The sequence below is a fragment of the Gasterosteus aculeatus genome, chromosome 4 (assembly GCF_964276395.1).
Source record: "Gasterosteus aculeatus chromosome 4, fGasAcu3.hap1.1, whole genome shotgun sequence".
In the NCBI taxonomy this organism is placed as follows: Eukaryota; Metazoa; Chordata; class Actinopteri; order Perciformes; family Gasterosteidae; genus Gasterosteus; species Gasterosteus aculeatus.
The window spans coordinates 10,522,575-10,534,799 of record NC_135691.1 but is presented as its reverse complement, the minus strand read 5'-3'; the positions used below and the strand labels follow the sequence as shown (position 1 = coordinate 10,534,799).

The 12,225-nt window shown below is 44.4% G+C and overlaps 1 protein-coding gene across 4 annotated transcripts in view; it reads right to left on the bottom strand.

Annotated features, from left to right (window-relative positions):
- Positions 1-10,616, bottom strand: part of spock1 (SPARC (osteonectin), cwcv and kazal like domains proteoglycan 1) — a 68,447-nt gene extending 57,831 nt beyond the window's left edge. For 2 of the 4 annotated variants that reach the window (XM_078102151.1, XM_078102153.1), the window contains exons 1-2: positions 10,201-10,325; positions 9,533-9,664 (exon numbers count right to left, since the gene is read on the bottom strand). In XM_078102151.1, coding sequence (XP_077958277.1) covers positions 9,533-9,664 — 132 coding nt within the window. In that variant the 5' untranslated portion in view covers positions 10,201-10,325. Of the gene's footprint in view, positions 1-9,532; positions 9,668-10,200 lie in introns of all 4 variants that reach the window. The other 2 variants (XM_078102152.1, XM_078102150.1) reach the window with 2 other exon arrangements.
- Between the last annotated feature and the right edge of the window lie 1,609 nt (positions 10,617-12,225).

Below are 12,225 nucleotides of genomic sequence, written 5' to 3'. Positions count from 1 at the left end.
ATTAATATATTATTACTATGGTTGATGGATATTTTCATGTTAAATCAATAATATAATATAGGCTCTGATCAATAATATAATAGGCTCTGATCTTTATCCACTAATCCATAACACCCACCTTACTGATGATTATTAGCACCAGATATCTGATAAAATCAGCTCCTAGTATTAATCAGCAGCATCCAAGCTCACTATATCCTCCAACTCAAAATCCGTGAGGAAATCACAAGGAACAAGCCAAACACTTGTGCGTTCCAGTTCAGAAGTGCACGCACACGCACACACACACAAAATCCTAAACAAACAAAAAGGCAGACAGAGCGAGGAGGGGGGGTTTAAAGAGATGAAAATGAATTCCATACGCTGTGCTAAATTTGTGGTACATTCAATTGTGTTTGCAGCTGCAGCTCAGAGGATGAGTCAACTGAGTTTAATAATTGATTGTGTCAAACCGTTCTTCAACATGCATATGCATAAATGCATAATTTTCTCCACCCACACATCTGACGACGTCGCTCTCCCCCGTCCATTGAAGCATGACGTCATGCATAATCAATCTCCTTTTGTTCACCCCAACACGACTGGCCTTTGGCTGCACTGTTCTTGCAGTGTCTTTGCCCCGCCCACTGTTCGATCACTGGGACGGCCGTTGTCATCACACGCATCGTGCCTTTGTTAACGCAGCGTTACAGGAACAGAGGGAGGAGAATCTCACGTGAGGGGGGGGTCCATCGCTCAGGGAGGTTGGAGGGTTTCCAGTCATCAGAAAAACCTGAACACTAAGCACTAGACCTCAGTCGGCTTTGCCACAAAGATGCAAGTGAATGGCACGAAACTAGATGATCTGTTGTACTTCTCAGATGCTCAGCCACATACATATCAAGGCCTGTGACCTCATGCTGTGTTGACAGGAACCAGATGAAATCTGGATATTTATTACATTGGATGCTATAGGTCAGCTTTTTGCACCCCCCTGGACCCCGTCTGTACCAATATGGGGAACAAGCAGCGCTCTCAGTTTGACGTCTTCCTGCTGAAGCGTTACAAATGAATATCATTGAAATATGTGCCGTTGATTTCCTTTCGTTTTGGATGACAGCACATGGAGATTGGATTGGCAAGAGTTTTGATATAAAACTGATGTTCAATGATAATTGAACAAAACAAAATCCTATACGGCAAGAACAGAATCGAGTATTTAACCTTGAAGAAAGTGCTGAACGATTCATTGGTAATGAAAGACAAGCTTTCGGGTGCCGCAGGTCAACGTCTGCCGCACAAACCGCATGGAGTAAGTGTATTACCGGCATCGTTTACAGTCAACTCGATTAAACGCCATGTTGGTACAGTTCTCCTCGTAGAATCGTAGACGCAAACTCAAGCGCACTGCAGACACAGATCACATTGTTGATTAAAGTTGCCATATTCCTACACCAGTGAAAAGTTTAATGACTTTGTTCAACTCTTTCGTTATTCTGTCATGTGTTAACCTGAATTAAATATAATTGTGTGTAACCTCAAGAAAGTGTGGTCTAAATATAATTTTTCATTGCAAACAGTCTGAAATTCATAATTCAATTTGATTCAAAGCAATTACATGTTTGTTAAATAAGAGCATTGTATACATGAATTTTAGAACTATGTTATCTGCTCTTATTTAATTTAATTCTTATATAATGCAACCGTGTCCTCTCATTTAACGATTGTGCTGTATCCTTTTTAAAATCGATAACCGTCCCTGTCCCGCATACTCAACATACTGTAGTTGGTTTCTTTCCGGGTACCCAATCATCTATAACTACTCCTCTACCGACATCTTCACTACAAATACCATTATAAGTTCCAAATGACTTTTTAATTAAAGTTTTCCCTTGGATCATGTGTTCACACAAAAAGTTGAAATAGGATACAAGGGATGAAACGCCATCTGTCTTAAATCTGGTTGCGTGTGTCTCCGTGGATTAGAAAGGCACATCGGGCCAGCTGTTACTCTGACAACGTGAGGCAAACCGGAGAGAAGTCGTCAATGACGCGCTATGACTTCAACACCGGCACCTTCACCCCCGACCAGCAGCAGCCGAATTCACCTGAGGGGTCAAAGTGGAGCGCCGTGTCCAACACTGTCCTCATCCGCTGCTCGCACCGAGCTAAAATAACTCACTCCTCCCACGCCGACAGCAGAAGCACAACAACAACAACAACAATGGAGAGACCGACGACAAACTGGGGTGTCTCAATTAAGAGTGAATAGCAACAACATGCCGCTGATGTAATTACTGGATTACAGTTGGGGGGACTGGTGTAAATTCATTTTGATTATTACCCTGCCACCCTTGAAGGACAAGCATTAGAAAAGAACACACTTTATGTCATTCAGGGCTTCGGTTGTGTAGTCGCTTTGGTCCACGCTGGAATATGCAACCCTCATTTCAGACCAGCAGACCTTGAGAAACGCAGGAAGAAGAAAAAAAAATTTCACAGCAGACATTTCAGTTTCATTTAGTTATTGGAAAAACTAACACTGTCTAGCTGCGTTACCCAGAGGGCTCTTGGTTTATCTGTCCACACACACACACACACGCATGCAGAGATTCAACGGATCTGCATGCAGTATTCATTCAACCCCTCAGGGTCCAACTATTCATTGCCGCCACCTATGAATCCCAAGAGTTTTGTGTTCCATAAACGAGAGAGCGACAGAGGGGAGTTACTACAAAACGATGCAGTGAGGAATACAGATAAATCGCTATAAGCTACCGGGGGGGGGGGGCGATCTGCCACGTCTTTGTGTCAATCTCTCCCTCCTTTTCCTCTCTCTCGCCCTCCACCCGTCTCTCAGCAGCCTCACGGCAGGAGACACCTTTTGAATTATTGAAGCAGACAAGACAGCTCTCAACCGCTAACTCACACACACAGGCGCACACAAACAGTAACTGTTACCCCGGCCTCAGCGGGGGGGGGGGGGGGGGGGGCGAGGGGGGGAATTAGATAATGACCGATTCAATCCGACATGGTTTTAGCGACTATAAACATCGGTGAGTGAGATGAAGAGAGGGAGAGATGCTGACATTGATCGAAAGGGGAGGTGTGAAAAAAGGGTAACAGAAGGCCAAAATCCACGGCATTATATATATAACTGATCGTGCTCCTTCTGAAACACAATATGTCCAACTATTTCTTCCAAACAACGTGGGCCACGTATTGCGAGATATAAAATATGATTATTAGGAGTTAAAAAGAAAATCAACAACACTGATGAATGCTGAGTGTTATGTTCCGTACTGATATGGTGTAATATTTGTGCTTTTTTATTGAGCTGGATCGACTTCACTGCATTCCATTTACGTGAGCTAGTTCCAGGGTGTTGGTGTCGATGGAATTGAGGCCACATGAACTCATCTTTACTCATTGCAACATATAAAACAGATTTAGAAAAAGACAAATCATACGCTGGCATATGGAGGGATGCACAGGGAGCCCAACCCTGAGGAAGAAACATCAGATCATACAGAACCAGCCATTGCACAGCGGGGGGGGGGGGGGGGGGGGAGGGCAGCTTCATTAATGGCAATAGCGACATTCACACAAATACATGCAAAACTATTCAGACATATAGAGTAAAGTTCTCTGACACACGATGATCAAAACAACCTATTATGCGCATGTTTGCACACACACACACACACACACAAACACTTCCATCAAAGACAGATGTGAGGGAAAACCCACTGCCGTACAGATTCTGTCATTAGTATTATGTACATTTGCTCAAGACAACTGCGGACATGAAATGTGGTGAAATTGTAGTGAAGATACAGCAGGTTGGAGCCACAAGGATCACTATGCATGCAGTGTAATGACGTATTAGATTGGATTTAGAAAAAACATTCATGTTTTCTTCCATGATTTGGTGTGAGCTACAAATTTCAACAAACGCTATCGTCACATCTGTCGGTCAGCTGCATCTGTGGACCACCCTCTATCCCTGCCCACTTTTTATCCAACCAATCACATGCATATTCTGTTTCACCGGGTGATAATGACAGAACACAAGCTTAAGATTCATTAGGATTCCTGGATTCCCACCACTCCCGTGGCTAAAAGGTCAATATTGTATTTCTCTTGATTGCTCCAAAACATTCTGAGGAACATTCAACCCAAAATCAAAAACACATCTTTCCCTCTAATCTGCATGCCGTTCACCAGTGTAAACGGTTTTGTTGTGAGTGGCCTACAGGGCAAGAGATGTCTTCTTTCTGTCCGATATAAAGGTAGAAGATGGCACTCAGCTAATGGTGCAAAGCGCCAAAAGAGAACGTATGAAAAAGTCAACAGCAACAACAACGGTCTGTGGGTGGTTTCTTTGTCTGACGCTTTAAACGTCTGCAGCAAAGCATTTCTTTAAAAGAATCAACGGCTCAGCAGGAGCGCTTGATATCAGCGCCAAATAGACCAATAGAAAGAAAATCCCGATGAAGAGAGAGAGAGAGGAGTTTGGAGGCTGCCATGTCATGCTGACTGAAGCACACACACATGTATGTTTTAGTGATGATGGATTCCACATTTCTCCCATCGTTCCCTTCTTGCCCGTCCATCTGTTCTGCCGCAGTGTTGATAGGCTTCACATGAAAGCTCCTCCTCTTCCCTTTTCTCTTACCTTTTTTCCCCATTTCCTCTTTCTTCTCAGCAGTCAGTTTAACACTGGCAGCCCTTTAGCTCCCATGCTTTGTCTGCCTGTCTCTGTTCTGTCCTCCAACACACACACACACACACGCACAGTCGAAAAGCGATTTATCCTGGTCATAGGGGACAGTGACCTCTATCCTGTGACCGAATTGTCCTCCGAATGCTAGTTTGCGTGTGTGTGCGTTCCTGCATATGTGTGTATTTGTGTGTGTCTTCCTGTCTCTGCACACATTTATTGATTGTATCAAGGCTCCAATCAGGGTAACCAGGCCCTGTAAATTTACTGATCGATCCCTTCAAGAGCCTCAGGGTGGATGGGAAGCTGTGGGTTTTGTTGTGTTGTGTGCTTTGTGAGCAAACCAGAGAGAGATTCTGTGAAAATGTTCCACAATTCAGTTTAAAGGGAAACAACACGACGAGGAAGACTCTCAGTCAACACACAGATAAGGCTCGCAATTTTCTCAATTTAAATCAATAGCTGAATGCCAGGAGTATGCAGGAAGGAAGGAAGGAAAGCCCAGCAAAGGGGAAAGGGAAGGAAAAGAGAAGAAGCTTTATTTTGAAGGACATCCTTTCATCGGGAGTTGGTAGAGTGCAAAACGTGAGAGAGAGAAGAGCCAGGAGTGAAGGCCGGGGATAAACGGTCTGAAGAGAAAGTAGAGAGGCGGCTTAAGAGGAGAAAGAGGAATGTGGGACAGAGCAAAGGAGAGATAAGAGAGAATGACAGGTGTTCACCCGAGACTTTGTTTAATTGCCGTGAATACAGTATGTCTGCAGGGGGGTGTTCACTCACAGGGTTTATGTATGTGTGCGTGTGTGTGTGTCAGTGGGAGAAGGTGAAGGTGACTTCAGGGTTTGTCTCTCGTCTAAGCTGTTCCTCTAAACCGCACCCCCCACCTCTCCCCCTCAGCTGCGGATTTAGGACACACGCACGCACAGCAGGGTGCCGGCGTAGACACAGCGGAAGGGGAGCCGCTCGTTTGGGCTTCGGTGGGAGCGTGTTCACCACGTGTCAGAGCCGGGGACGAAAAAAGAATGTGCAGGCGCAGCAAAATACCTCGACTCCACAAACACAAAACATACCGGTATGCATGTAATACACACCGGCGCCCACGGGGGGGTCGACGCACCGCGTTTTGATTAAGAGAGACGGCGCGGGTCGGTGACTGGCAGCTCCGGAGAAAGTAAATAGTGAAGATAAAAAGATGACAGAATTTAATTGTCACCGGGAGACAGGCCGCTGGCTCCGACACACGCTGTCACAATGCAACCACGCAAAACACACGCGTGGTAGTTTGTAGCTGTCATCAGAGTTTCCCTAACACCGGCTCCACCAGCTAATGAACAGGGAGCCCGGGGACGGCATGCACTTGGACCAATATATGAGGGCATGTGCAGCACACCTCTGATTTTGTGCTTTTCAGGCAAAGCTGACGGCGTGCCAGCAGGGCGGGAGACAGGGTTGTTTAAGCAGGAAGCGTGAGAGGAAAGAACGGGAAGGCTGACGTGGAGGAGAAACGGCTCTTTTAGGAGAAATAAGCAACACGACTGGGAAAAGTGCAAATCAACTTCTCCTCTTCCTGGTGATAAGAGTGGGTCTTCCCCTCCCTGTGTGCCGATGACAGACGTTTCTGTCACTGTTTGCAGAGACATTTTCTGATAAGAGAACGCGGGAGAGAAGATTATACAACACGAGACAACTTGAGACGGCTGTGAGTTTGTCAAAATTAAGAGTAAAAGTCGAATTGAAGAATGTGTAAACATCTTGTCGATCTGAGCAACTTTCTGTGCTGGAAAGCTGGAAAGAGTTTTTGCTCAGACTCGTGACATCACATGGTCCTGATCATCAGTTATCTGCATATACGCTCAAGGTAGATCAACCTATGCTATTGTTATGCAGCGATGCTTACCGAGCTTTCACTCCAATACAAACGCCCCCAAAAATTTCCTTGAACTGCATAAATCCACCAATAATAAGCTTGCTCATGCCAGACTGGCTGAACTGGCTGCAAGCGGCCAGCTCAGCAATACCCGGATCATAATAGGTGCAGTGTTATCTGATAGACTTCACTGCTGTGTAAAAAGCAATTACAGCGTGAGCTTTTCAAACCGCTGATCTCCGACCTTTCAACAAACGCTTCAATGGTTTGCTTCCAAATTATTGGTATTTCCTCTTTTGGATGCGGAGACCACAGAGGACTGAGGGAAGCGGTTTCAACGCTAAAGATGAGCAATGTAAAGTGATTTGGTGTATACTTTAGAAACAGTTAATGACTATAATTATTAACTTAAAATGTGTACAACTCTAGTTACAGCGTCCTCAGGTTCACCCAACTAACAAATACAGTGTAAGGAGAGAGCTCTCGGGTAATATGCTATTTGGTTTTACTGCAGCTGCTTTTCCCACTGAATACCCCCAATATATGTCAACAATACCAGGCAGCTGCAGGCTTATAAACAAAGCTGATTCTGCATGAAACACAAGCACAGAGGAAGTCAGTGCCGCATACAAATGTGTGTATGTCCAAGGCAGATATACTCTATTTGTGTATGAGATCCCGAAAATGCAAATTGGGAAAAAAGGAAAATACTGTTGGCTTCAAATATAACAAGTGATTTGGAAAAAAAAATTAGCAAAGTTGGCCGAGCAAATCAAAGAGTAAGAAAATATTTAATTGGTCAGAAACATTTAGATCTCCTAACAAGCTGAATAAGCTATTTAGCGCACTACTACTATTTAGCATAAGACCCTTTTCCACAAGAGAACTGAACTAATCACATTCAGACTGGCTCAGCGAGCTAGCCGGCCTACGGAATTGAGTCTGAAGCAAATACACTGTGTGGTTTATTCCACAATCGCTCGAATGTTTATTTATTCCAACTGAAATTCATGTCTGCATTATGCATACAAGTAAGCAACAAAGACGTTGGCTCTTTTTTAAACATAGAAAATGTGACGGTGAGGAAGGACATTTTTCTTTTATTTCCACCTCACCGTCTCCCCGGATTGGAGTGAACTGCAGTAAAGCGTCTGTCTGCATTACAGGCCTTTTGTTCGGAATGTGCCGAGCAGAAGAAAATAAGTCAAATCCTATTTTCCTTCTGTTTTCGAGATAAGCCACCTGAACTTTGACTGTTAACAATTGCACCAGCTCCCCTGCCAACAAATGGACGCTCATACATTATGCAGACGGAGCAAGTGGCTCATCAAGGATGCAGAGTGAAACAGGGCAGGCGAGGGGGGAACGCTGGAGAGGGGGAGTCACGGGGGAGGGCAGATGGAGTGGGAGGGGGGGGGGGCGAGAGTGCCATGGTTGAAGAAGCACGGGATCATTCACAGCTCTGGAGACAGACGACAAAATTGAGTGGGAAAGAGAGGCATGGAAGAAAAATCCATGGAAGAGTTTATGACTCAATGAGAATTAAGATAATGTCTGTTTTTCTTGTCACCACACCTTTAAAATATCCGTCATGGAGGCCACAGTTTCAGACCACCATTGACACCAACACTGTAAACTTTGCCATGAGAAAAGTTGCACAATTTGAGCACATCATGAGGCCCAAGGCCAAAAAGTTGCCCAGTGTCCACTGAAACCTCTTGAGGACACTGTCGTGTAAGGAGTGATCGAAAGGCAAAGCTGCCGGGGTGCAATCCGTCACCATCGCCCTGATGGCGACTGGTTGGACTGGAGAGCGCGTTAGCTTGTGCGTTGTTGTCATACCTCCAATCACTGTGTTCATGGCACGATGCGTTCAGTGCGATTACAGCTCTGATCCTTCTAATTTCCCCGTAAGTAGTTGTAAAACTGTTCAAATCGCACCGTCTGGCAGCCTCACATATATTCTCTTCCAGCTCCTCAACGAAGCCGTATAATGTTTGCGCTGAGTGTCACATTTAAACCATGTTTACATGGCTGCGCCGTTCTATGAATTAGAAATACTGTGGATGTTTTGCGCACCATAATATATTAGGTGTCTCTAAAAACAATCTGGCTGCACAGCACCCGGCGTAATTTGTTTTTTTTCTCACAATAATTAGACCTCCACGTCGGCGTTGCCGTAGAGAATCATGCCTATACTTCAAATGTAGATGAGGCTCTTAATCAGCGTTGTGTTTACAGGGTTATCCTTCAGAAATAAGGTTATCGAGAACATCTCATTTCTTCACCATGCGTTCGTATTGACGAGAACATGGATTTAGCTGGCGACCAATCAACTAACATGGAGACTTGTGTGATATCATCTCATGCCTGATACCCCTCGATAAGACGCCGCCTTGGCCATTCCCCGCAGTTCACATGGGAACTACGCGGACACGGCCACGCGCACATGGGTGTCTTTTACATTTACTGCATGTTCCTTTTTTCCCGGTAAAGCATGAAGGAGCGGAAAAAAAATACAATACATAAATCATTACTGCAGAGGCTGTTGGGTATTTTATGAAGCACCACCGGACTCATAGCTGTCCATAATATGTCTGACAGCCGGAGATGATGAATTGAGTTATCAAAGCCCAATATAACAGTAAGACTACTTGAACGTGAAAAAATATATATATATATATTTCATAATTTCAAGTAAAAACAGTCAAAGAAATAATTCTGTGAAAACATGAGCTGTGATTTCTGTTTGGTGTGTTTTTTCTCTGCCTTTCCCTGCAGAAGTCTGATGTTATTTGGTCTATTAGGCTGCTCTTCTCTCTCAACCCGGATCGGAACCTGCTGAGTTACACAAGGTGGATTATTCCTCCTGGCAAGTGCTCAAGTCCTCATACGGGCTTTATCAAGGGCACAGTGGGCTCTATCTGTCTCTCTATGTTTAATGTGGTTTTTCAGGTCAAACTCACGTCTCTGAATCTGTTCCAGGATCTGTCCTTGTACTGGGCGACGGTGCTCAGCCATTTGTCGGTACCGCTGCCGGAGACCGTGGATTCTCTGCTCAGCAAAAGAGCCACAGCAGGCAGCAGGAAGAGGAGCATCTTCTGAAAGCAGAGACACGAGGAGACACAGGAGGACATGAGACGGACGCCATTCGGGAGCGAGGTGCACGCGAGCAGAGTGCGAAGTGAGACAGAAACTTTCCCCCCCGCTGTGACGCACGTGAGGGGTCCGGACCGTCGCGGCGGTTAAAAAGCCTCTGAAAGAGACACAGTTGTGACGTGACTCCGGAGCGCTCGTTGTCATCAAATTGCTGAGCCTTTTTTTGTTGTTGTTGCCTAAATCGGATTAGAAACATCGGAGAGTTGTCACCGCGGCAGATGGGGGGGCAACGTGGATACGACCATACATTCCGCGACCCCCCCCCCCCCGCGCCCCGCGCCCCGCCAATTTAAAAAGCAATTAGCGCCCCCCCCCCCATTCGCTCCCATCTGCTTTGTCCTTAATCTAGCAGAAGCACCGCCGTGCGGGTCGATGACTAACGGTGCTCACTTTCATAAGCAGTTTGACATTTATTTAACAAAAACTAAAAATATATATGTATATATATATATTTTAAAAACAGCTTCAAACCCACCTGGAATAGTTGGTTGATGTCCAATGTGTCGCACGAGGAGAATAAATCCACTTCCCCGCGCACTCCGGAGGCACGCGACCTGCTCGGATCGACGGCAGAGAGTGAGCTGCGAGGACGAGCTCCTCCTCGGTCACTAGACACCGTCTCTCTCTCTCTCTCTCTCTCTCTCTCCCCCCCCCACCCTACGCACTCACCGTGTCATTGATTTGTTTGCTGCTGTATGTTCACACCACCGTGTCGCAGCACCGTGGAACATTTCGTTTTAGTCTCGCACCTCCGTTGTGGAGTTCAAAGCGAATCAAATTAGGATACGCAGAGCAATCTGGCGTGAAGCTGGTTTCAGCTCCGCGGACAGACGAAACGCTCCTTTTAATTAAGTGAAAACACTACTTATAAATGGGCCATGTAAGTAGGGCGTTCATTTTAGGCGGGGGGGGGGGGGTGTCGGTACACGTTTAAATATTTCATCCGCAACTCTGCTGAGCCGGGTTTCTATGGCTTTGTGTGTGTGTGTGTGTGTGTGTGTGTGTGTGTGTGTGTGTGTGTGTGTGTGTGTGTGTGTGTGTACAGGCGTCCCTCTCATCCATGTGTGCTTCACTCAGTCACCCAGTTTAATTGCCTTGTTTGGAGCACAGAGGAGTTTGTGCCATATCTTCCTGTCTTTCACATACAATCATGTTGTTTTCTCTTTTGTAATGCTTGAACCTTTTGGAAAGTGTTACCATTATCAATCTAGTCTGGTCAAAAGAAAGACAGTTTGCAGTTCTGTATTCATCTTGTCCTGCTAAAAAAGTCACTATGCTTGTAAGGAAGTTCTGTTTTAATATACCTATATTTCATAATGCCACTTTAATAAGTCTGGATTGATTAATAATCAAACTTTTTTTACTCCACTAGATCTAAACTTAGGTTATAGGCCGACAGAAATTCTTCTTTTTGATTATCGCTCTTTGTCGCAGAACTCATTAAAAATGAAACAAAGCGTATTAGTTAAAAAGGGGAAGTCTTGTCAAGTGACCTACTGCATCTTTATTCATAAAATGCTGTCTGTATAATATTTTTTTTAAGTTTTAAGCATTATTTGGGTGGAGAAAGCGCAAACAAGATGTGCAGGTATTTTGGTGTCTGATATAGTCTTTAATATTGTTGTTATTGTTATTGATTGTTTATCTGTCATTTGAAGTGGCAGCTGATTCGATGTTAATCGGTCCAAAAGAAAGTGGTCCGTATGCAGATTTACATATATTGATGAACGAATCCTTAGCTGCCATTCATTGACATTGTGTTTACCAATCTGTTTTCATGTAGCTCATTATTTATTTAGAGCTGGTTCCCAGTTCATTGTGTAAGCATTCTTCTTTCCAAAGTGATATTTGATCCTGATGTGCATCGGCTCGTCCTCCGCTGTGTTCAGTCTTTTGTGACAGATACAGAATATGACAAGATGAGATAATGCATAAATATTAAAGCTATTAAAGCTAATGGACGTGAAGGTTTGCATAATATAGGCTTGTAATGAGTCTGTGCACTTTGAAGACATGTATCTCACTGTGCCATCTTACAGAGTAAAGTACTCAATAATTGGTTTAATTGCAAAGTCCAATAAGCAGCTTATGAGCTGAATGAATGTGAGACCCTTGATTTTGACATTTAGAATCAGACATCTTATAAGTGTACATGTTAATAATTATGTTGCCTGTGTTAAAAGGTCCCCTGGCATTTACAATAAATCTGGGTAAAGTTGAAGTACTCGGAAATGAGGTTGAGTATTTCTCCTTCGCCGCCCTGTGGCTTATTTACAAATCTCCTTTCATGTTCTATGCTTCTAACATCTAAAATGCAAGGCATGATATCATATATACAGTAGTCAAAAGTTTGGACACGGAGAAAGTTAGTCCAGGCTTTTGACAGTTACTGTATATTCAGATAACGATAGAGAAAAAGAGTTTGATGCGAGACACAATTGGCTTTCAGATTTGACACAAGCCCTGATTTTCAAATGCCTCAATATTGAATATATGACTT